Source organism: Mesitornis unicolor, unplaced genomic scaffold, assembly GCF_000695765.1.
Source record: "Mesitornis unicolor isolate BGI_N332 unplaced genomic scaffold, ASM69576v1 scaffold19367, whole genome shotgun sequence".
In the NCBI taxonomy this organism is placed as follows: Eukaryota; Metazoa; Chordata; class Aves; order Mesitornithiformes; family Mesitornithidae; genus Mesitornis; species Mesitornis unicolor.
In genome coordinates, this window is record NW_010194675.1 from 1 (window position 1) to 25,251 (window position 25,251).

The 25,251-nt window shown below is 46.6% G+C and overlaps 1 protein-coding gene across 1 annotated transcript in view; it reads left to right on the plus strand.

Moving 5' to 3' along the window:
• The first annotated feature begins 5,241 nt into the window (after window positions 1-5,241).
• The window catches only part of RNF216 (ring finger protein 216), a 59,732-nt gene continuing 39,722 nt past the window's right edge, over window positions 5,242-25,251 (plus strand). Inside the window, exons 1-12 of the mRNA XM_010187898.1 lie at window positions 5,242-5,308; window positions 6,486-6,616; window positions 7,691-8,548; window positions 10,014-10,090; window positions 13,540-13,642; window positions 14,450-14,614; window positions 15,568-15,682; window positions 15,968-16,107; window positions 17,089-17,139; window positions 18,133-18,270; window positions 19,251-19,399; window positions 19,860-19,938. Of these exons, the coding sequence (XP_010186200.1) occupies window positions 5,242-5,308; window positions 6,486-6,616; window positions 7,691-8,548; window positions 10,014-10,090; window positions 13,540-13,642; window positions 14,450-14,614; window positions 15,568-15,682; window positions 15,968-16,107; window positions 17,089-17,139; window positions 18,133-18,270; window positions 19,251-19,399; window positions 19,860-19,938 (2,073 nt within the window). The remainder of the gene's footprint in view (window positions 5,309-6,485; window positions 6,617-7,690; window positions 8,549-10,013; window positions 10,091-13,539; window positions 13,643-14,449; window positions 14,615-15,567; window positions 15,683-15,967; window positions 16,108-17,088; window positions 17,140-18,132; window positions 18,271-19,250; window positions 19,400-19,859; window positions 19,939-25,251) is intronic.

Consider the following 25,251-nt stretch of genomic DNA (forward strand, 5'->3'; position numbering starts at 1 on the left):
AGGTCCCTTTCAACTCCTGAGATTCTGTGATGTGTTCTTGGTAACACCGTTGACTGAGAATCAACTGTGAAAATACACAGCAGAGCTCTGCGTGAAGCTGCAACGTGTGTAGTCCTTGTTCTTCCCACAAGCAGGATTTTAGCAGAGCTGGACAGCCCTGTATTAGTGAGTTTATAATTTGCTTTTTGTGGATGCTGTGGTCACCAAGCACCCTACCGTTACCAAAAGAGCTCCCATCAATGGTACACAGGAGTGGAAAGGGGCATTGCTCACCTCTGTGTGTGTTTCATGTTTTCGCCTTGGGTAGGAGAGGGTGAGGAACAGGGAGCTTTTGTGATAACTGGAAGTTGTGATTTGCCAGAGCAACTGGAGGACTCCCTGTCCCTCTGGTCAATCTTAGTAACGTTGTAGCCTGGAGCACTGCTGCTGACGCCAGTTTTGGTGCTGCTGGGGCTGCAGAAATAGTGGCCGTTCCTCTGAGGTATTTTCTGAACAGTATGTGCGTTGGCTGTCTTGTGTGCATGGGGAGGTAAACATCCAGTTTTGATTTACTTGCCATAAAATGCTTCTAGCATTGTATTGGCTTATGCTTTGGTGTGATGAAATCAGTTCTCTGGCTTCCTGCAGCAGAACTGGGTTACCTGGCTCTTACTGGAGACAAAATCATTCACATCAGCCTCCGTTCCCTGATTTGTCTCAGATCTCAGGAACCCTCTCTTCTTCCTAGAGGAGTATGGGTCTAAAACCGTTTGGTAAGCCAAGCTTTGTGAAACACTTGGGGGGTGTTTTAAAACTTACAAGCCAATTCTGTTATTACGTGATCTTTTGGTGTGTTTCCTCTTCAGCGCACGCTGGTGGAGAGGATGCAGCAGCAGTGGCTGCCTTGAGCGAAGCAAACAGGACTTGTTTGTGCACAGCGGTTCCTGTCAGGCTTATGATCAGGGGATTTCTAATTTTCGGTTGGGATGAGGCCACTTAACACCATCAACCGCTGTTAAACTCTCCCTGCTCTTGCCAAGTGCCTGTTACAAGGAGCAGCCCCCAGCAAAGCGTGAACCCTTTGAAATGTCTCAATTAAATGCTTGACAGTAAGTCAGGCTGGTTTATTTCCCTTCTGTTGTGCTTTTATTTTTTTTAAGGGCTGAATTTTCAGCTTTTCCTTTTGCTGCCTGTCACAAGCCATGCATTATTTAAGTCGCTGCTCTTTGTTTTAGCAGCTTGAAACCAGCCAGAAATTCACCTTGCTCGCAGGCTACCAGCAGACACGTTACTGCCCGCAGGCACCGAGTAGGAGTTGATGCTCTTCTGTCAGCGCAGGTGAGCAGCAGCGGTGTTGCTCGATGGGGGAGAGGCTAAATCACACAAGGATTTGATGTTGCTGACGTCTCTTTCAAGTTGCTCTTTTTTTAATTTATTTTTTTCCCTCGGTTTGGTGAGGATTTCAATCCCTACCTCCCCTGCAGTGCTTTCTGTCTACTCCTGTTGCCTTGAGCTACAGCCAGAAAAGAGCACTTTGAGGATAGTCCCGTCTTGGGTATGTGGGAGTTCATTTCAAATGCTGTAAATGGGGGGAAAAAACCCTACATTACGCTGTGTCTAGGAGGGGGGGTCTCCTCTCAACCGTTGCTTTAAATCCCAGTACCGTCTGAAGACGCTCATTGCAGCACAAATGCGAGGTGGAGGGAGCGGGTTTGAGTTCTGCTCCAGTTACTACACTCCAGAAACGCCTGCCTCTACCAGGAGTTTAAATATATCCACAGAACTGTCACTTGCTATTTTTAGGTTAGGCTAAAAATAGACAACGTGGTGTTTGCAGGGGTTTTGAATGGGTTTTGCATGTCTTTGCGTGAGCGTTCTGTGTACACCTGGACCCGCTTCACCTCTTAGCGGCAGATCTGGCAACTCGTAGTAGTGGTTGGGACTGGTGGCTTTGGAAATTTTATTTTTGGGTGTAAGAAGCGTTCAGAAAATGTGGGGGGTTTCAACTGTCACTGTAAGATCCAGTCAGTTCAGAGAACAGTTACGTGTAAGTCCCTGATGGTCTCTGATTTTTCCAATAGCTGTTGTGTTCATGGTTTCTTCTCCCTTCAAGCTGCTAAAGGAAGAAACCTGAACAGGGAGGATTTTATTGCCCATGCAGTGAAACAACCTGGATGTGTGGGGTCGTGAATACCCGGAGTAATGTGGGAAAGCAGAGGGGAGATTTGGTGGGACCACATCTTCACTGCGCTGTCGATGGGGGGCTTTGAGGTCGTGACGAGCGTTTTGTGTCACCCTGATACCATACAGGGATTCAAGTCCCAAGTGCAGTTTGTGTGGTGTAGCACAGGGGAGAGTTTTTAAGAAAGATGAGAGAAACCCCCCCCAAAAAAAGCTTGAGAAGTGCTTATCTGCCTGCTGCCGGGTCTTTTTTGTTTAAAAATTGTTCTAGTATCCTATCCTTGAGTGCATAGCAAAAAAGCTGATGGTCAAGGTAATGCTTGGTTATGGGAAGCCTTATTCTGTACCTATAAATAAGTGCTGAAATCAGCGAGGTGGTGTGGGACAGCTTCTTTCCATCTGTCTTGCTTGCTTTTTTATGATGTTGTTTATGTAGGGCAAGACCCTAGGGTGGCTTTGAGCTTGTTACTTCACATTCTTGGCAGCCTGGTGCTATAAACATGAATAAACTTCTTATTCATGCCACTAGATGGAACTGGCCCGTGCTTATAGATATTTGTTTAACTAGAGCTCCGTATTGAGTATTGACAAAATGAATTGCTAGCTCATGGTGAAAGCTTGGCTTTTACCCTCCAAGCAGTGCTTTATTACACTGCTTGGGGCTTTATGCAGTCGGTTTGGAAATAGAAAAGCGGTTCATTGCCGGTTCTTTCAGGCTTGGCTTTTTATCTTTGTTGCCTTGACTGTATTGCAGTTAATTATATTTATGATATTCCTGCTTTTAAACCACCATGAGTCTTTTGCTGATGTTTGCACGTCTTGTACAGGGGATAGACGCTCTGTTATCCCAAATTTCATTACAGATTATTTCCTTGTACCTCTTCCTTGGCGCTCCAGGTTGAAGTATGCACGTTCCTCTCTGGCGGAACCAAATTTGCCTATGGATAATACAGCCTTAATGTTGGTTTTGTGATTTATCTCTTCACTGTTTTTGCCTGCCCAGGGGTTCCTGTGTTGGACGTGAGCCTGCGTAAAGGCAGCTGAGATGAGGCAGGTGCTGTTGGTTGGTGAGGGAGGTGCAGGACCAACCTGCATGGAAGCAGAAGCTGTGGGTATGGGTATGTGAGCTGAAGAGGCCTGGGGCTGCTCCTGCCTTTGCTGCCACCCTGCTTGGTGGCCTTGGCCACGCTGGTCCTTTCTGCGCTTCCATTTCTCCATCTTTGAAATGGCAAGAAGCGTTTTGATCTTGTTTTCTACAGCGCTGGGAGGGCTAAGGGTGGAAAAACGCTATTCATGAGTACCAGGAAAAAAGGGAAAATACAACTGCAATAATGTGGATGTGACCTTTTAAAAAGGACAGGGTTTCACCAATATGCTTGCAGTGACCCAGCCACAGAGCTGCCACTCCAGCGCCTGTCTGCAGTGATGAGAACAGCGCTTTCATGCCATTCTGGTGAATGTAATGAGATTTATTTCGCCTTCCTTGTAAGGCAGAAGCTGAAGAACCTGGTGGAAACACTCCCAGAATCTTGGTTTTGAAGTGTTTTCAAAGCATGAATATGCCCATGATACACTTGGAGCTGCTTCCTAGAAATAGGGTGAGCTGCTGAGGGTAGTTGAACATTCATAGTAATGCAGGTTAGAAGAGGCCTCTGCAGTTCCTTAACCCAGTGTCCCACTGAAACATCATACTTTCTTAATTTTATTATCCTCTGTGAAAATATTTTGAAGATGGTAATGGCAAGTTCCTTGGGGGTGTGTGCTTAGCATCTGCACTGATGTCTTTGTGCTGTCCTGGCTGCAAATCCCGTTCCCTGCAGAGGAGATACTGAGGAGGAATGTACACTGCTCCTGTGCACTAGCAAACAGGATCTTGTAGCACACCCACCATTTTCTTTCAACTTATGCAGCTGTAAATATTTAATAAGACAGATTCCTGCGTGCTCTAATCATGAGATGAATACTTCTCAAGGAAAAGACCTCCTTTCTCGTTCCAGTGATCAAATTGTGCTCAGGGTTCACGTACGTATTCAGCCGCTCTGCGACAGCGGGAATTGAGAGCTCTAAGCTGACAGAGCGTAAAATGGAAACCTACTGTTCAGGTTGCTGGGATTCCTCTGATCTCCTAATCCTGTTCGGGAGCCCCCAGCCGCCTCATTGTGCCTCTCTGAGAACAGGTGGGGGTAGCAGCACGTTTTAGTCCCAAAAGCTCAGTCCTTGCAGGACCCCGATCCCTGCCGTGCTCTCTTTTTGGTTTGAGAGCGGGTGTGCATGGTGGAATTTGTACCAAACCCTCATTGATGGGGGGGTGTTGTAAATCAGGGAGGTCTTTTCTGTAAAATAGCATATGATGGCAAGAAAGCGTGCTCTGTAAATGTGACTTATTCCTGTGCTGGTTCACAGCGCAGGCACAAACCACTCGCTTGCTCACTGCCTTCCCTCCGACGTGTTAACAACGTGGACATTGTGGAAGTGAGCTCAAAGCCATTTCTGCAGCGCCTGTGTGTGGTGTGGTTTCGTGGCATGACGTGCGGTAGGGGATGGTTGTAATGACATCAACTGGTACATTTGGGCTGCAGGCTTATGTGATGTCGCCCTGTGGCGGCTCAGGCAAGTGGCTTTTGCTGCTGTCACCAGGAGATGGTGGCAGAAACACGCGATGTGAGTTGATGCATCAGGTTTTTGGCTTCTTGGAAACGGGAGATCCACGCGTGGGGAGGGTTTGAGTCCTGGCTGGACAAAATTGCATCTCGCCTCCCTTTAGCTATAACTGCCTGTGTGTCTTCCCCAGAGAAGCGTCTCAGGCCTGATTGCACCCTTCAGTTGACTCTGTTAACTATCGCAGCAGAAGACAACGGAAACCTGTCTGCTTTTAGGCACTGAGAAGGGGCTACAGAAAAATACCCTCAGGGAGAGCCAGGAGAACCCCAAAATGATGTAGCAGCTGAGTCTTGTGAAAGCCCATTTAGGACGCTACTGTGTTTGCCTTATTCTCTCCTGTTCTTATTTTGCCTTCTAGTTCCTCACGCGAGCCTGACTGCCATGCCCGGGCATTGATGCTGTTGGGTGCAGCTGTTTAAAATGGCAGAGAGAGGTGGAAATGAAGAAGTGATTAACTTGAACAGCTTCTGTAGCCACAGAGGAAAAGGTGAGTACCGATTTGTGCGTATTTCTGAAACTCTCTTACTAAAACTCTGCTTACAGACAGGATTCACAGATACTGAGCTTGCAAGAGCAGTGTTAATGAGAACCTGCTAGTGGTCTGTTTTGTTGTCATTCCCTGCTCTGTCACACCTACTTCACAGCCACCTACAGAAAATTCTCTCATTTTATGCTGACATGCAAAATATTTGGCTCTTTCTCATGTTGTACTGCATTAGGTCACATTGCAGACTCCTTGGGAACACCATGTAGAGGTATTTCAGCAGATCTGAGGGGCTTACGGTGAGCTGAGGCCCTTCTGAGGACCTCATAGGAGAGGCTGGCTCTGCATTCATCCCCTCACAGGTCTCTCTATGCACTGATACCACTTCCTTCAAGAGTGGAATTCAAAATGGTGCTTTCTCCATATGCCTGAAAGGTGGTAAATTAATATCATTAATACTTACACTAAAGCATAAGCCGAAACGTGTCAAATCGAAGGAAAAGCATGGTTCTATGCTATCTTTGCAGCTCAGAAACCCTCTGGTTCTGGCCAGAGTGTCTGTCCTGAGCTCCAGCAGCCATGCTCAGTAGCATCTATATTCCACTCTTGACAGGCCTTGAGGAACAAGGTTGTCATCTAATAGCAGGATATCTGCTGCTCCCACAGCCCGGGGCCCTATCTCAGCCTTGCATGAGGTGCTCCTGCAATGTCACGCTATTTTGGAAGAGACCGAATTGCACAGTGAACCTTATCTTGCCTCTGGAATGCACTGCACATTAATAAAAGCAAATGTATCATCCCTGACATACTGAATGTCCAGGGCTTCTCTGCAAAAATTAGGGAGTGCTCTGTATGTGGCTTGTGCAGTACAATTTTTGCAGCAGCTTGACTTGTGCCGAAGTTTGTGCTAGAAAAATCTGTAAAAGTCTTACTCTGTGTAAGTGTTGGTGAGTGACTGGTCAACGTGTGTGCCGCTGTGGTCCTCGCAGCTGTGGTTTGTGCGGGTGTTCTGCTCAGAGGGCTGTAACAGGAATTTGCGGAGGAACCAGTGAACTTTGAGCGCTTCTTCCCTCTTGCTGCAATGCAAATGTGAAGATTGCTTTTTCAGGGGTTTTGGTGCTTGTGCCCTGTAATTTCAGTTATTTACCTTTAGCAAATAGTTGACTTTACTTTACTACAGACTGGATAAACCGCAGGGATGAAGGTCTTATCACGATATCGGATTCCTCGGATGAAGAGTTGCCTTTGCTGGAAACGCCGCCAGAGAAGAAGCGTGAGGAAGATGACGATGATGTAGTCATCTTGGCAGAGGTAGTTTTTCATTCTTGTACTTGCCCTGCTTGATTCGTGGCCTTTCTAGCCAACTCTTGTGCAAATATCTGATGCATTCCTTTGAGAGTCCTGTCCAATTACAGCAATTTACTTATGATGGCTAAAATGAACATTGAAATGATGGCATTTTGCTGGCTTTAAATGTTTAATCATATTTTGGGCACAGGAGAGGAGAACTAGACCGTTAAACTGTCTTGTGTTTTAAGTTTTATTTAGCAAAGGCTGTAGATTCCATAAAGTTATCTACCTAAATACAGATAGGTGGAGTGCTTTGTAAAAGGGTTTTCAAAACGTGCCTTGTTTCACCTTGCGCGCTTTGTACCCCTCTGTGCTGTTTGGGTTCTTGGTGGGCTGTTGCAGACATTTTTGCAGTTTACAAAGGCAGCCACCCTGGTAAACGTCTCTCCACTGGCACAGGCAGTCACACAGAGGAAGGCCAAAGGCTTTAGCTTACCCTGATTTATTTTAAGCATCTAATTTCATATCTAAACTACATGAAGAATATATTCCGCTTTTCTGATCCATTAACTGGAGGCATTGAGATGTGTCGTGAAGCTGACCCTTCTGTTTTTTAGTTGAAAACAGTGGCAGACCATTTTCAAACTCTCTGGCACACAGCAGTCCTAGACTGCCAGGGGCAAGAACAAGGCCAGAGATGAACGTTTTTGAGCTTTGGTTCCTGCTGCCTGTTCAAATAAACTGGTGAGAATGTAAATATGCCATCAGTTAGTTCCTCCTTCCCAGACCATTTTACTGGGATGGAAGTGGGGACTGGGGTGAGCTCAGGAAATTATTCCAGTCTGAAAGTCCTGAGCATCCCCAGTTCTGCCAAATATTCTATTAGCACCTGGAGACAGACTGAGGATGGAGTGCAGTGAAACAAAGATATGTGGGTTGCAGTTTTATGCCTTATTAAGCATCTTGCTAAACAGACTTTTCCTCTGTTTTCCATCAGAAGCTTGATTAGATGTAAAAGATCATCTGGAGCAAGGCCTCTTGACATGCAGACAAGAACTCCTACTTACCCTTATCTGTCTGTTTGGTTTATTTTAGACTCCAAAGCATCAGCAGCCTCTGCGTCCCAATGTCATCAGACCTGCTGCTCAATGGCAGGGTGCAAACACCGTGGAAGAAGGAAGACCTAAAAGCACTGTTGGGCCATTGAAGAGCGTATATCTGCAAGATGAGAACTCGGCTCTGCTGTGCCGGGGAGTCCAGCATAATGACGTGGTGGAGAGCAGTGCTGGACCAAGCAGGGATGAGAAGATGAACTTTGCCTTGCAGCAGCCTGGACCATCTGAGCTTAATGGCCCCGGGTTTGAACTTAGAAGTAATGAGGAGCCTGGGCCAAGTTTGCTTCCAGCAATAAAGACAAGCCCACAGCCTGTTGTTAACAGAGAAATCAGTAGTCTGGAGAAAGCAGACCTTCCGCCACAACAGCAGGAAAAGGTGGAAGCCCAGGGATGGCAAGGAGGGGATGTGGAGCCAGAGCAAAACCTGGGTGGCACAGCTGCTGCAGCTACTACAGACCAGGGGCTCCAGGAAAAGAGCCAGCTGAATCACCCGTACTTCCAGCCCTCAGAAGCCGAGCCACACGCTGTAGTAAACGTTTGTGCTCCTCAGCAAGGGCAGCCTGAAGCAGACCCAGGATCTCTGAGGGCATATGGAGAGGAGGCTCCTGGGCCAGCCTTCCCCCGACCTGAGCCGCCGCAGGACGGGATCCCAGGTCCCGCTTCGCCCCAGCCAGCACATCCACCAGAAGAGAGGGGCCAGCAGGCAGCGATAGACAACGAACAGCCAGGTCCAGCATTCCCCGCACAGGGCTCTGACGAACTTGGCTCCAGCGATGTCCCAGAACAAGGAGCTGCTGGGCAGGATGAAGACCTCACTGCGCTGCTCATCAGAGAGACAGTGAGTATTCCCAGGGCTTGTTTGCCTTCAGTGTGCATGTTATTTTCAGACAGGTTTTTCAAGGTGTGTAGTGTTTCACATACTCAAAGCATGGCCCTGTTGACTTCAGCTGCAAGTCCTCTTCTCAGCTGTGCACAAGGTGAGGAGCATGCAATGCCATGAACTGTCTTGGAAAACTTTGGTTTGAAAGAGTTACCTCGGCGCTATGGCAAAAGCAGTGAGAGGATGCGAATCTTGAGGGCACTGTTTGCTTTGGGATGGGCTCTTGGCCACAGAGATTTAGCAGAACTGGTTGCAGGGTCTCAAGGACACGATGAGGTGAAATAACAGGGGTCTGTTCCTTTAGAGGCTACTGCCCTCTCAGTTCTGCTGGTTTGCTTTTGGCTGATTCCTAACCCACCTCTGTGGAGCTGGTTTAGGAATAGATGTAGAGCTCTATGAGCAAAACTGCAACAGTAACCGCTGGCAGAGGGATAGAGGGTGGGGTAGGGAAGGCTTAGAGGTGCATGGTCACATGTCTGATGTTTTCCTCTCCAGTGTATGCTCCTTCCCTCCATCACCAGGGAGGAAAGCTCTCTCTTGATGCCTTATAGAATACTTCTTTGCAAACAAGCGTGTTTTACTGCATCTGTATCTTACTGCCATCCCCTCCAAGTCTTCCCTCCACATCCCATATCTGATTCTATTTGGGAAAACTTGGCTTGAGGAAAATATTCTTTAAGTAGCAGTCTGACAAAATTCAGTTCTTTCCAAGTAAGACCTCGTTGATCAGTGACTTGCTTTGGGATGGGCAAACAGATCCTCTTGCCTTGTCAGGGTTGCTTGACAACCCTGGCCAGTTCAGTGTTGCAAAGCAAAATATCCTACGGTGCAATCGATGGCAATACATGTACAGAAACCCAACGAGAGAGAGCAGCAAGGGGTGCTGTTTGCTACGTGACTGACGCTGGGAGAGCTTTCATAGAAATGCCAGTAAAGGTTTGTTGTCTGTTCCCATCTCGGCGTGTCTGGGTGCTTTGGGTGGGTGTACATATCGTTGGGTTATTTCCTCTTGCTGTGGAATGTTGTATTTCAGCACACAGTCTGGAGCTCCTCAGTCTTCTGTCTGAAGGTAAATATTAGCTTTGGTTGTGTTGTAGATCAGACCTACGTGCCTCTCGTCTTTCCATCCAGCCTGAATCATGCGTTAGGCCGACTGCCCGCAGCCATTCATCACATCACTGCCCATGCTCTTCTTGTGGGAAAGAGCTGTTAGCAGTCATCCTGCAGAGCAAAGGAAAGCCAACAGCTTGTGCAGTATCCAGGCTGGATAGATATAAATGGCCTCTTGAAATCCGTTTTGGCCCTTGTCTCTGGAGCATGCTAGATAATTACCTATAAACCCTCTGTCTTTGGTGCTCTTGTGCTAGGTTGTGCTACACAGCTCCTCTAATACCTACATAACCTTTAGCTTTTCCTGCTGTAGGAAGCAAGATTCCCAGATGTGAAGAAGGAATATATTGAAGAGCTAATCAGCATCAAGAACTGCTATGACTTAAATGTGTAAGTATAGAGCCAAGAGCCAGGGTGTATCGTGCACCAGCCTGGCTGCAGTCACATTGCCATTTCCTCACCTGTTCTAGAGCATTTCCAGGCTGGGACTCAGCACTGCACCAATAGTGCCAAGCACCAGAGACATTTTCTTTTTCCTTCTAATAGAGCTTTTCTTAAATCCCCTCTCATTCTGACATTGTGCTGTAGCTTCTCTGCTTTTAGGATCATTTGCTTATTTGAAGATATTGCATACAGTTTCCTCTTAACTGTTACTAAGGTTCTTAAAAAGGGTGAGTGTCAGGATTAAGATGTTGAGATGACTTTTATAAAATGTATTATTAAGGTGGGTTGGTGAGTCTGAGTTAGAGAAAATAGTTTCCTACCTCTTAATTTCACTGGCTTCTGGCTTCTTCCAGGTAAAGCTGTTTTGGACTCCCGTATTCAGTGTCATGATACTGGCTTATATCCCCTCTGTGGTACTGTTTGAGTTCTCTCACATCACTTTATTGCAGATAGACTATAGAATACAGCAAACACATTTAAGGGCTGGTAGGATTGATTGTGGATACCTGTTGATGGACTGATTTTGGTCAAACTGAGCAGAAGTGTGAGCCAAGAAGGAAGTAAAAGAAATGAACAATCAGCTTGGGGACTGTTAAAAGTTTAAAAACAGTCATTAACCTTATTGATAAGTTGCATCATCTCCCTACCCTTTGGGGTAAAGCTTGCACAGCCGAAGAGCGAAGGATTGTGTGTTGGCACCAGCAGCACAGAGGAGAGCGGTTTGAAGTAAATCACTTGTGACTTGTGTCTGTTGCTTGGTGGCCCCTCTCTCTCTCTGCAGCTGTCACTGAATGATACAAGAATGAAGAATAGGTGTTGGTTGCCAGAGTTTTCACTCTATCTTGTATGAATCCGATGCCCTTTCCAGTTAACTAGGGCACTAATTAACCGGTATTCAAGTGCGTGAAGCTTAGAATTATTGGGCCATGAAGAAGTTTACTGGCAAGGAACTAAGGATGATCCTGTCCATTGGGCATAGTCATGTCTCCAAAGCAGGGCTTCTTGGTTACAAAGTCATCAAACTGTAACTTCTTCCTTATCTTTCCAAAGTGCTTTCCCTGCAGCGGTGTCGTGGTCAGCCTGAGAGCAGCTTTCAGGTGCCCACAGCGTGTTCTTGGTGTGGGTGGTTGCATTGGGAGTGTAGAAGAGAGGTAGGGCCATTCCTCGGGGCGATCAGGCTGTTGAAGTTGGGCATCTGACTCTCATCATGAGAAGCATCCCCTCTCACAAATTGTGTCCTGCGGGGATTTAGCAAAGCCTGATAGAATTAATTCCCAGTATCAGCTTCTATCGGCCTTAATGTGTTCCTTCCCTTTTTGCTCCCGAAATCTCTTCTCTTCTATTGTGTGCCACAGACCCAGTGAGATGAAAAGGTGCTTACAGGCTTCCCTGTAGGCCATCTACAGTGTCTGCTCAGTGGTGCATTACCCGCTTACTGGATGATAAAGATTTCTTCTCCATATTTTTATTCCTTTAACCAAACTATCTTTTGAGTTGTCACTGCGTCTTTTGTATGAGAACAAATGGGTCAAAGCACTGGTCAGCCTCGCTGGCAGGGTCTCTTTGATCTCCATGGTGTGTCAAGCTGAATCAGGCTTGAAATATAATAAATAAGGGTGGCTGGGTTTGGGCAGGGATGAGGCTTTTAACTGGCTCTGTGTCCTGCGGTGTAGATATTAATGAACAGTGCCGCAAGTGTGCGTGCGGGGCACGCTGGGACCCACTTAACTAATTGTCAGCCATTGGAGGTTAACATCTCTGAAAATCCCCAGCATTGAAATGGCAACATGCAGAATAGTTCAAATGTATTCTGACTGTGCCCCAGCTGAAACCCTCGCAGTGATTTGAGCTCCTTGAAGTTTCTGTTTCGTTGGATTAAAACAGTTATCTTCCACAAAAGGGATTGGGGGGGGGCATGGTTGGAAGCTATTAAATGCTCAGTGCCAAGATATTTTGTTGTTTTCCGTAATGACAGTCTTAAAACTTTCAGCTGATGTGGAAGATAAGATGTGGGAGCTCCTCTTAGCAGGGTATCATCTATTCAGCTTTTGTGTGCAGGCGCATTCACGCTCAGTCAAAAGCTTCTGGCTCAATATGTCGATACCTGATTAAACAAAAAGAAATGCCTCTGCTTTGAATGTGAAAGCAGGGCTAAAGTAATCATGCCTTGATAGTGGGTTAATGCTTCAAACCAGTTCAGATTTCTTAATTAGGGACTGATTTCTGACATCAGGACTGTAAATTAGCTGCAATTATGTCTTTGCTGCAACCTAGCACCTTCTCCTGCAAGAAGTTTTACAAATGTTAATCGCTTTCCTGCCTCCTTTCAGAAGGATTTTGTCCTACAGCTGGGGAAACTGAGGAACAGCTTCTGTTACTTGGCCCAGCCAGCACAGCTGGTCAGTGATACTGCAGAATAAGCTGGGAAAGTCTGATGCAGGCAGAGCCCACAGCAATCTTCCCTTTCAGAACTGCCTCTGAAGTATCTGTGGATCTGCAGCAATGGGATATTCTGAAACTGCTTGCTAGAGTATTTTCTAAGCTGAAATACTCAGTTAAACTAAATTTACCTGAAAAAAATATGGTTGATTGTGACAGGACCTGAAGTATGCTGCATGCAAGCTAGTGTGCATTTTTTCAGCAATTTTTAGTGATTATTTTCTAAGTGCTGTTCTCACTAGACTGGTTTCTAGAGGGGGTTAATGAATGCTGGTGTGCTTTCAAGCTTTATTTTGCAATGAAACCTCTGTTCAGGGTACATACTCTATGTAAACACAGTTTAAGCATGTTTCTGCCTCTGCTCTAATGTGAAAGTAGATGGAGACTGGAGGCTTAACTTCAGATTTGAATCTGTAATTTCCTGTTGAGGAAGACATCCACCTTTCACAGGGGTTCATATGCTTTTCCATGCATGATTTTGTACTAGCTGCAGTAGATGGCAGCGAGGTTTTGATTAATGCTGTGGCTGTTCTTTCTTGTATGCTCTTCGTAATGTTAATTCCAGAGTAGCAGAAAGTTCATAATCCATAACTCGTAGTTGTGCAGGATTTGACGTGTGCCCAAAGGAGGTGCCATGGATGTGAGGGGGAACTAAGCCTGATATTTCACCTCTGGCATGGAGAGATGTAGGTTTGTTTCTAGCCTCTCTTGTGTAAACATGGTTGTTAAAAGACAAATATATTTGCTTTTCCTTCTCCTGTTGTACAGACAAATAATTCTTCACTTGATTCTCAGTCATTTACTTGCAGTTTGCTCTAGTCTAGGACCTCTTGTCTCTTACAGGGCAGGCTGGGACTTGCCTGCCTAGCCTCATAATTATAGGATACTAAAAATTGGACAAGCGAGGAATAAACCTGAGCTCCCAGACCCTGAAATAACTGTATTTATCTTTTCAGACTTTGTAACTTTCTTCTGGAAAATCCAGATTACCCAAAGAAGGAAGGCAGAGTGGTTTTAAATCCCAGCAGCAGCCTGCTTGCCAGCCAAGACGAGACAAAGGCAAGTGAGAGTATCCTCTTCTACAGCATGCCTCTCATCGGTCTGTTCAACCCGAGTGGATCTGGGGATGTCTGGTTCTGCCAGTGCGTATTTAGAGTGCTTTGTTGAGCCGTACTTTCACAGGAGGCCTCTGGGTTTTGCTCATAGGAGGACTCTCGTGTTTTGCTGTTGCGTAGCTGCACCGTGTCTGCTCCTTTGCCTTGAGCAGGATGCTCTGCCCTGCCTGCCTGTCAGCTGCCCTCCAAAGTGTTCGTTTTGGTAACTGGTACAAGAATGCCACGGTCCTTCAATCACATGAAGTAGACTTGACCCTCACATCTCTTGTGTGGCCTTGAAGCATTGCCTTTCAGGCTCCTCCTCCTGCTTAGCTCCCTACAGTTTCTTGGTTTTATCTATTTTTTTAAGAAATCAATTCGACAAACATTTCTCTCCGAGCTGCTTTGAGTATTTGAAATAACAGCGTGTGGCCTGAGAGAGGGAAATATTGAATACCTTTTTCTACTCTTGGAAGCTCTCTTAACCTCAGGCCAATAAAGTTCCTCACCCTTTATGGTAACCTAAATGTATCCTCTCCTCACTGTCTCATGCAGACACACACCATGGCTCTAAACTGTGTGGTGTGGGTCCTGCTAGGAGCAGAGCTGCGCTTGAAGCTGATGGTTAGACGTGTGCTTGGAACTGGATGCCATGTAACCTGAGTTTTGGGTGGTCTTGCAGAAGGTCCTGCTCACTGAAAGAGTGGTTTGGGGCGTTCTCGTGTGTATTTGTTGTAACCTTTTTATATTTTTCACATTTTTTTTTCCTTAGGTGCCTAAAGTGGACTACTTTGACTTTTCCAAACTTGCCCCACTTGATCAGCGGTGCTTTATTCAGGCAGCTGACCTCCTTATGGCAGACTTCAAAATGCTGAGCAGCCAAGACATCAAGTGGGCACTGCATGAACTCAAGGGACACTATGCAATCACACGAAAGGTTCTCCACTTCAAGTCTGTTTTCTTTCTAGGGTTATCTCCTGTGTCTGTGGAGAGCAGTGCGATGTCTTTTGCCTTACTGTACCATCTGCTAGTGTGTGGATATGGGTTTTTTAAAATAATCTTCCTTTCCTTTCAAGCAGTATTAATTCATTTAGTAGAGACTTGCCAAATTTATTGGCCAGACAGAATGCTGCAGGAAGTTCTTACTCTCCTCTAATAGGAGAACTGGGGAAACGCTAGCTAGTTGATGGTGGGTGATACATTAAGCTGAGAAGTGTGCATTGCCACTGAAGTGCGGTAAAATTGCCAATAAAGCCTAGACATTTAGCTAAATCTTTAAACGTTTAACTGCTGCTATTAGTTAACTGACTGCGTGTAATTGAAAAGGAGCCCAAGTCTCGCTGTCCTGTTTCTTCTTATGACTTGTGGAATGAGTCCTGCATTCCTCATAAAAGAGTTTCACTGTAACAGAGCTGCAAAGTCACTTGTTTTAAGTATCAACAAACTGAATGTAAATGGGGCTTCAAGCTTTTGACTTGGATCTGCTCCTCTGATAGGCTCCTCTTGCTTGAGCATCCTCCTCCACTATTCCAGGCCTTAACTAAAACAAAAACTCTTGATGGAGCAGGCAGTATTTAGACTTAATTTTTTAAAAAAGCACCAAGGCAGTTCTGTGGCATCGAAGTGGACATGAGCTGTGTTCGAGTTAATAGCTGAGGTGTTGTGAAGTGTCATTCAGATATTTTGTGTTTATGGATTGATTGCTTTATGTGTGCATAAAGCGACAAAGTAGGCAAAGGAAAGAGAGGTACTTGCCTCTGTATGGGGTGTTTGGCGTTCTGGTTTTGGATCAGTCTTATGCACACATTTGTACTGTGTTTTGATTTGAAGTTTGTGCTTCTGCTTTCTTCCAGGAACAGGCAGGATTTAAGTCTGTGTGTTGTTTTCTAGGCCTTTTCAGATGCTATCAAAAAATGGCAGGAGCTGTCTCCCGAAACTAGTGGGAAGCGAAAAAGGAGGAAAGAAATGAATCAGTATTCATATATAGACTTCAAATTTGAGCAAGGTAAATACCAAGCTGCATGGATTGTGCTCTCTGCATCGTTATTGTAAGCTGAACTGGCTTGCAGCAGAAAGTACTGTTCTTGAAAAGCGATGTGGTCCCAAAACAGCTACGTGTCTGTCACTGTCTGGTGCATATTTTGGATATATTCTTCATTAGTACCTCTGCTTGGTACGGTGCTGTTTGAGATGCTGAAGTTATGCAGCTGGTGATGTGTGGAGGAAGAGGGATTTAAGCTTTGTTCTGGCTGCTCCATCCCATTTCATTGTGCCTTTAACTCTGCTTTAGGGGATGTGAAAATTGAGAAGCGCATGTTCTTCCTAGAGAATAAGAGGCGGCACTGGAGGTCCTATGACAAGCTCTCTCTTCTCCCACCGGTGCTACTGGAGCAGGAATTCTATGAGCAGAAAGTTAAAGAGATGGCAGAGGTGAGTGATGGCAGCTGCTTTGATCTTGTGGTGTGAACGACTTCAGCTACTGTAGAGGTCTTGGCCCTAAACATGGAAATCTGCCTCTTAAAGAAATTCAAATGTGGAAAAAAACGTTGAGTAACTGACTACCTTTGCCCCTTTACTACCAAAGTAACTCATTTTTGTAGGAAAAAACCAAGCACAAAGTTTCCTATTTACTTAAATATATAGCTGCTACTTTTGCTGCTGAAAACCTTCCATATATCTGCTGATGGCGATTTATAGTCTATGATACACCACCATTCTGGATGGTTTTTTGCTACAAAGTAGTAAAAGCTTTGCTGATTAATTCTTCCCTCTAATTGTTAGCAGGCTTCTCTGCTGCTTTAGAGCTTGTAATTGCAGCTCAGTGTTGGTGGTGCATAGTGATCAGGCCCAAGGCAGTCTGTCCACTCGCTCTGCCTTCCACAAGTTGGCAGTCCTGTCTCTCCAGAACATCCTGCTCTGTGCTGAGGACCATAAGTTTTTTGAAGCAGAGCCCTACCATGCTCACTGGTGTGTTGTCCTCCCCTCACAGTCTGAGGAAGGATTGAATTCACAGCTCTGCACCTACAGCCCTTCCTAAAGTAGCTTCTTAAAGGTCCTTGTCTCTAGGGCAGATGGATGGTGTCTCCTTTGAAACACAAAGCTAATGTTCTTTGGGGCTTCCTTTGGACGGGCCCATTGGTTGAGGTCATCATCTCTGCCCGTGAAACCTCAAGCCACAGCTCTCCGTAACACAGAATTTGGTTCTTTGTTCTTGCTGCCTTTGCTTCTCCCATCTGTTTTAGCTGAATCATAAATAGCGTAATGGATGGGAAGGATGGGCTGAGGATATTGTAAGCAGGCGGCGAGCCTTTTATGGTGGTTTGTGAGTCCTGAGATAATGTAAAAGAGCGTAGAGGCTGGAAATTTGCTTTATCTGTTCTGTAAATACAGATGCACATGTCTTTCTTACAGCACGCAGACTTTCTCCTTGCTCTGCAGATGAATGAGGAGCAGTATCAGAAGGTCAGTATCTGTAATGTGGTCCCCTGGGTTCAGCTTATGCATAGACACTGTTTTGCACTTCCTACTTCACAGACCCTTTTGGTATCTGGAACAGAGCTTTTCTGATGCTGCATTTGCACTGTGCTGCTTCTGCTGAGCTGGCAAAACCTGCAGAGTGTCTGCTGGCTGGCTCTTAGAAAAGGTAGACAAGAGCTGAGTCCAGCAAGATCGTATTGATGCATGTAATGATCTATAGTAATTCAGGCAGCTGCTGCTTGTGTATTTACTGGCCAGAACAAACATTGCGATAGAATAGTACCAGGTTTGCTCTTGCTGCTGCCGTTATGGCTGTTTGAAACAGGTTTGCTGATGTTGGAGTTCTGCCAGGGAAAGGCCTTCCTCATCTGTAGAAAGGACTCTTTAAAAACCTGAAAATCAGGTCTTTCCCTTGAAACAAAGAGAGAAAAGTTCGAGATCAGCTCAGCAGCTGTGGGTTACCATTTTGTTCTCAGTGCCCATTTCTCTTTAAACTTTGGAGAAGACTTGGACCTTCAGACTTTAACAGTGGCATCTCCACCCCTGCAGTGCAGAGGCCGAGACAAGGTCTCTCCAGGCAGATGGGTAAATCTTTCTTTAGAAGGCAACAGACCTGAAGCTTGGTTTTCCCCATATGAATTGTGTGTACTCTCTGCTGCTTCTCTGTGATTGGAGCTTCCTGAACCCAAGATGCTCCTCTGTGTGTGAGCTAAGGATTATTAAAACCCCATGTGTTCTGTAGCTTTTTGGAACCTGTCAAGTAGGATGTGTAGATATTAAGTTACTTAAAACTGAGTTTCTGGTTGTGCTTAGTGAGTTTTGACCACCCAATACGATATCTAAGAAAATGGTGTATATCTGGTGCTCATTTTTTAGAATTAATGCTGGCACTGTTTACAGCTTGCAGTTGTATGTGCCTGTAAGTTGCTATGGCTATCAGTGTTTTGATGATGCTAATACCTCTGTTTATGGCTGCAGGATGGTCAGATGATAGAGTGCCGCTGCTGCTATGGGGAGTTTGCATTTGAAGAGCTAACTCAGTGTGCAGATGGTCACTTGTTTTGCAAGGAGTGCCTAATTAAATATGCTCAGGAGGCAGTTTTTGGCTCTGGGAAGGTAAGAATATCTCAACTGGACAAGGGGGAAATGGGTAAATTGCTATTGGGAGATAACATTGCTGTTTACTTAGTGGTGTTGCTTAAATCAGATGTAACTGTGCTTCCCGGTAAACACTTGAATGGAGTTGACCTGAAATCCCAGTCCAACAAGTCAGTCTGACCGTCAAGTAAAGCCAACAACTTTGCAGTGGGAACTTTGCCCAGTTGGATCTCCGTTTTGCTAACCTTCGGCTTTTGTGCTCTACGCTTAGCAACTTGGATTAGTAGAAAAACATTCTGCAGCATTCATAGTAACAACAACAACTCACACTCATCTGGGTTTTATTTCCTGCTTAATAAACCAATCGTATCTGCACAGAGAACACGCTCCGATTTCTGACTTAGCCAGTCTCCTCCTAGCTAAGAGTGTTTGTCCTTCCTAATATCACTGTGATGCCAACTTAATTTGGGGGTTGGTTCCTTTGACACTACTGCCCTTCTTAGTCTCCAATTTAGCTAGCAATTATCCTGGTACTTAGCTGAGCTATAAACCAGTCATTAACCTGCTTGGAGGTGTGCATACTCCTTTGCCTCAAGATACAATGATCAGACCGTGGGATGCTTTTGTACTCTGGGATCTGTATTTAATGTAAACGTATAAAGTGGCAGCTGTATTTTACGGGGCCATATTGACAAGAGTGCAACATGCTGTTCGTGAGCAGAGACCATAATGGGCTGTTACCTGGTTACAGTGGGCTTGGAATGAATGAACTGTGATCCCAATTTCAGCAGCATCTTCATGCCCAGTGTTTAAGGCCTGATCTGTCTGATTAACTACTCTTGTTTTAGCAAATCCATTCTCTGGCCATCATTTGCTGACTTAAATTCTATTCTCTCTAAGCGAGGCTCTGCCCTGGTTTATTTGGAAATGTTCTGGGTACTGAGTCTTGCTTTTTGCCAGTATCATACTAAACCTGAGCTCTCTCCCTCCAACCCTAGTCAGAGCTCAGCTGCATGGAAGGCAGCTGCACGTGTTCATTCCCCACCAGCGAGCTGGAGAAAGTGCTTCCAGAAAACATCCTCTTTAAATACTACGAGCGCAAAGCTGAGGAGGAGGTGGCTGCTGCCTGTGCAGATGAGCTTGTCAGGTAAGTGTCCAGCAGAGGATGCAGACTGCACTTGCTGTTGTAGAAAATTGTTCCCTGAAACCCTAAGTGTGTGCTGACGATGAGATAGGTAACTCTCAAAGAGCTGTATTATAAATTCAGGCTTCTGCCTTCCTAGGTCTGTTTTTATTCGGGTTGGTCTGCCTTTGACTAGAAGCAGATTAAAATTCAATAGACTTGTCTCCCCCAAGACTTGCTTGCCAGCTCTGTGCTGATCCTCTAAATTACACAGGCAAAAGCATTGCTGAGCATATAATATTTTGATTGCAAACAGGGAAGTGATCGAAGAAGAAATACGAGCAAAAAGGCAGTAGTCGGCACATCCTGGCGGCAGGCGTTTTTGGCAGCTTTATTAACTACCGCATAGCTCTTTGACTGAATCCGCTTTCAGCAAAGGTGCATTTGGCACTCTGCATTAATGGCATCTTATTTTGGGCTGCAGGTGTCCATTCTGTAACTTCCCAGCTCTACTGGACAGCGATGTGAAGCGGTTCAGCTGCCCTAATCCCCGCTGCAGAAAGGTAATTGGGGGTTACTTGCCATTTGGTCTCTTGTGGAGTGTGGAGCTGGGAGGACAACTCACACTTCCCAATAGCAGGTGAAGGAATATCTAATGTGGCTGCGTGGGGCAGCAGTCAAAGTATTTGTTGGGTCCTATTGATGTCAATAAAAGTGTGTGGGTGTTCAGATGAATTTCAGGGCACTGTTGATAACGACATCCGTATTCCTTTCTTTCCTTGGAAGATGTTGGCTAAAAAGGGATATGGATGCCACAGGTTGCTGTCTTGAATATACAGAAATGTTTACGAGCTGAGTGTTTAAAAGGCATAAACCCAAATTGTAATCCTTTATCTAATGATATCTGGAGAATGAGATGAAACAGCCTTACATGCTATCCTTGGGAGAATTATTGTCTGCATTTTTCTTCTATTACGTCGCCTGAACGCAGATTCAATTGGAAGCGACAAAAAACGTGTTTGAGGAGCTCACTGAAACACATCCATTCAAAGGGCAGAAGATCTTTGTGCTTCTCAAAGTTTGCTAATAGCCGTAACGAGAGGATGGGCAGGCCCGATGGGGGGCGGAGCGGGGAAAGCTTGCTGCTGCCACAGCTTCTGCACCATCTGTTCTGGGGAAAAGGAGAAGCATGGAAACGTCCTTCCCAGTCTCCTGAAGGTTTGCAGACCCGCACTTATATCTGAGTGAGCCAAGGCCAGTGCAGTATCGATGCTCAGCACTGAAACTACAAAGTGCTTTGCCTAACTTCAGCCATAACAACGAATTCTCGTGCAATCTTCAAGGCGCTGCCTGTCCCCCAGCAGAGATTTCTGCTTATCACTGGAATTCCTCTCGAGTGCATGAACCTTACGCTCACAGCTGCCATAACTTTGAGTTTTCACCCTGGTATGATACCACCATTTGCCTGTATCAGGAAGGTAATAGGAACTCGAATTCTGTTGTCTGGAAAAATGGAAGTTGCCAGCAGTGAACTTTGCATTCTGTAGGGAAAACGGAACTTACTGACAGGGGAAAGCTGCTTAGGAAAGGTGCACAATTCCACTGTAGATCTCCAATCTCCAGAAATGTCTTTCTAACATCCAATTCTAGCATTTGTTAAAGAAATGTGAGTCTGGTGGATCGTCCAAGCGTCGTGAGCAGGGAGGTTTGCCAGTCGCTAGGTGGCAATGTTGATTCGCGTTTAAACCTTTTTATGTGTTGTTTTCCGGTTTGGTGTTGGTTTTTTTGAGTGTGTTTCAAAATGTACATATGTCAGCACCACAGAACAGAATTCAGGCTTGAAGAACATGAACGCTTCAATGTGCAAAATGAATTGAAGCAGCTTTTTTTCCTCTCAAATGTGTAATGCGGCACAGTGACTGCGGCAAGAGGGGTCAGTGCTGAAATGTTCCTTTCCTTCTGGCTCGCTGTTTCATTTCCTTCCTAGCATACTGCCTGTCTCCCTTCCCTGGGGCTGCAGCATTCCAGTGGGCTGGATTTCGCGTTTCCTGGACAGCTTGTGTTGATTCATTAGCTGAAAATCTGCTGAGTAGCTTTGTGCTCTTCTTAGAAGTCTTGAATAACTTTAGGATTCGAAGCCGAGGAATTCAAATAGCAGGATGTGGTGCTGTCTCACGGTATCAGCTGCAGTGGTTCTTCACATTCCCGCTATCTCGTCTCTCTCCAGAATGAGGGATTTTGGTTAATGCTGTTGCTTGCAGGAAACTGTTGCCCTTAGGGAGGAAAGGGCTAATCTGGGGAACTCTGCAGAGGTTGGAGAGGATGCGTTGGCTTTGGTAGCGGTGCCGCTGGCAGCCCCGGTGGTGGTGATGACTGATGCTGGAAGGAGTCCCTCTCTGGCTGAAACGACTGCACTTGCACAGCTGAACCTGGAGTGAGGGGAAGTGTGGAAAGGGAAAGGTCAAAATGTGCCTCTCCTGAAACCTCAAGGCTCTTCGAGGGTGGGGAGAGGAGGGCCAGATGGTGGTCCTGTTGTATTTCTGTGCTCCATCACCTGGATCCTTTGTCTTGCTTTGAGAGTTCACATTGATACTCTCAGGCTTTCCTTTAAATCTTGCAGAAGGGTTGATTCATATTTGGGCCAGCTATGGATGTGTTGTAAAGTGATGGCAACCAGCTGGAAGCCTTCATTTTGGCTGTATATGTTGGGCTCAATAAGAAGAGCTGTAGGCACACTCAGGTCACTGCTTATGCGTCTCACCTGTAGTTCCAGTCATTTGCACTTTGCAGGGTCCAAAATGTGCCTAATTGTAACCTCAGCAACGGGCAGAGCCGCCGGTCACCTTCTGCGACTGAGCGGCTGCACGGGGAGCATGCAGATGAGCCTGCACCATCTGCCAGGGCCACCATGGCTCCAGCTGCGTGGTGAGAAGTTTGGCTCCTACTTAAGTACACAGGGTTTGAATCTTCGTGTCACAAACTGCAGGGTGGAGGAAAAGCTTAATTAGCCAAGGACAGACCTTGCCCAAGCCACCCCATGGGTGTGTTCCCTGCGTGTGTGCAGTCTGAGCTGGGGAGAGGCAGCTTTTGCTCAGACCTGTTTGAATTTTGAGGTTGTGCTCGGTGTCTGCTCACTGACCGTGCATGGTGACAGGGTTTGCCAGCCTGCTCGGTCAACCCGTCTCTTATTCTGCACAGAGATCCCTGCGTGGAAGCGGTGCTTGAATTTCTCATCTCTAGCCATGCGTGTGTCCCCTCCCTGTGCTCTGGCGGCGCAAACCGAAGCTGGCAACTCTGGTAAAACCAGGAAAGGCACATGTTGCCTGTTGACTTGCACACTCACTTCCCAGTGCAGCGCTTTTGCCTGTTGGAGGAAGCACAGTTTCTCACCCAAAAAGGACGTCCGTCCTTTCTGCTCTGCCTCTCTCCTCCACACACCCCCAGTTGTTGGTGACGAGGCTTTTGTTCCTGGGCTGCTTGCTGCTGTCCCCAGCACCGTGTTGCGGATGGGGGGAGATGTCTGCTCCCCTCTTTGCAGTCTCAGCACAAAGCACTGCGGGGCTTTCAGCCGGTGAAGAGATGGGGAGGTGAAAGCTGCCGTTGCCATGGAAATAATGCATGCACCGAGCAGCGCGGTCCCTCCGGTGGGCGAGCTCCAAACCCTCAGCACTCATTTCATAGCCAGGCCACATTGCAGGGACTTGCATTTCCAAGATTTTTCCTTAAACTCCTTTGCATAGCTTAAAATTTGTGTTACTTCATTGTACCGAGTTGTTGTTGTTGTTGTTGTTGTTGTTGTTGTCTGCTCCGGTGCTGGCTGGACACAAAGAGGCGATGGCGTTTGGTTGCATGCTGCTAAATTGCATTGCCCTCAGACTGGGCAGCTGCCCCTCTTGTTCAGGGTTCGTTAGTGCACCCCGTTAATGAGGCTGTGTTTGGGGAGGGGGTTTGCCTGCTGGGCATCTGCACTGTCGCTCTGGAAAGATGAGCACTGATGTGCCTGTGTCAGATGGATGAAACCTTCACTCTTTTGCCTTTTTGTCTTTGGGTTGGGCTCCCTGGCCACAGCGATCGTTGTGCGTCCTTTTAATTTGCAGGGCTAAGCTGTGATGTTTTAGGGGATGACTTTTTAAGCTGCGTGAATGTCTCAGGATTGATTTCAAGGTGCTGGCTGGGAACAGATGCACCCAGCTGGTTTCAACCTTCATTTTCTCTTGGAAACGAGTCAGGTTTAAGCTTGCATGGAGCTGTGCCTAGCAAGCTGTGTCTGAACATGGCTCCTCTTAGCAGGGTGCTAACGCTGCATCCACAGCCTACGTTAATAAGTGTAAGTCACTTTGTACGGTTTGCACCAGCTTCGACACGAGTGGCCTTGCTGAAATAAATTGCTGTGTGATCGAGACTTAAAGTTCCAGAAGAAGCTGAGGGGTGTGCAGTGATGCCTGCGATCTCCGTACCTGGTGCGGTAATGGGGCACGCAGCTGCTTTTGTGATTTAGGGGTCGGTAAGGAGGCAGCGCCAGCCACCCCCGATCCGGTTACAAGTGTTTTATAGGGTGCAAGGGGAAATGTTTGTGTAATCGAGTGCCCGGCAGCAGGGGATGGGTTGAGGATGACACAGCCTCCCGAGGATGTCATCCAGCGCGTACCACAGCGCCCATCACTTCTGTGCTAGAGGCTGGGCCGTTGCTACCCTGCCCGGCTCCAGATGCGCTGTGGTTTTAGGCTTAAACTGCATCAAGATTTGGCACTGGCAGGGTGTGTGTGCAACAGAAAAAAGATAGTTCTGCTTGGAGAAATTGAGCTTGTCCAAAATGCCTCAGAGTGGGATGTGCATATGGAGAATTACTTAATTCTCCTTGTTTCACAACATGTTTTCCCAGCTGTTGAAGTCTGCTGTCTCATTCAGCTTCCTGACAGCAGCACAAACATTTTGGAGGTCCCATGGCCCCGTCTCATTCTCTGTTCAGCCGTTGTTCTTGCTGCTCTCTGTATGCTTTTCCTTGAGCCTATTTATTTAGATTTGATTGTTACTTAGAGCTTAGCACCACAGCTTTAGTGCTGAGCAGAGCCAAAGGTGGCACTCGCTTATGGCAGACCCCTGCCATTTCTTTTTGCTGGCAGTGGCCTCAAGAACCAACTCCTGCTTTTACATCCCCATCCTCCTGTGTCTGTGTGAATGTGGCTTAGCAGAATTTGTTGGCATGAGGAAGAAAGGGAAATGTGGTGTGGAGGACTTTGCTATGTGTCTTACTGGGGAGTTTGGGGTGGAGCATTTATGCCTGTGTGTGCTTTTTGTCCAGAGCTCTGTCTCCTGTTTGTCCGGGCTGGCAGAAGAGTCTAAGCCATCTTTCTGTGCCTCTGCCATCTTCCTCATCAGCGCCGCATCCCTGAAACCTCCTGCTCTGGAGCTCTCTGCTTTCTCCTCCAGCTCAGCGCCTTCGCTGCGCCCTTTTTAACCGAGCGGTGCGCATGGGAACACGCTCCACTCCGTTACTGCCAAAACCACAACAAATGGCAAGTTTCCGTCTGTCGGCTCGGCTCGGCTTGGAGGCACTCGGCGGCTGGGCAGGCGATTTTCATTTTTCTTCCATAAAAGGACATTGCAAGTCGTCTGCAGCGGCGGTGCTGTGTGCTGCAGGCAGGGCGAGCGGCGATGCTATCGACAGCGCTGCAGCAGGAGCGCCCGTGATTTCCGTATCTCTCCTGCAAGGGATGGGCAGGAGGGAGGGACCAAGGCTGAAGGTGGGGTTGAGGTGATTGTAGGCGGCAGATAACGCCCCGCTAGATTTTATTGCCAAGTCTTAAAGGGAGGGAGATAACAGGAGAGTGCTCCTGGTACGGCAAAGCCTTAAAAGTACAGTCCCGAGTAGGAAG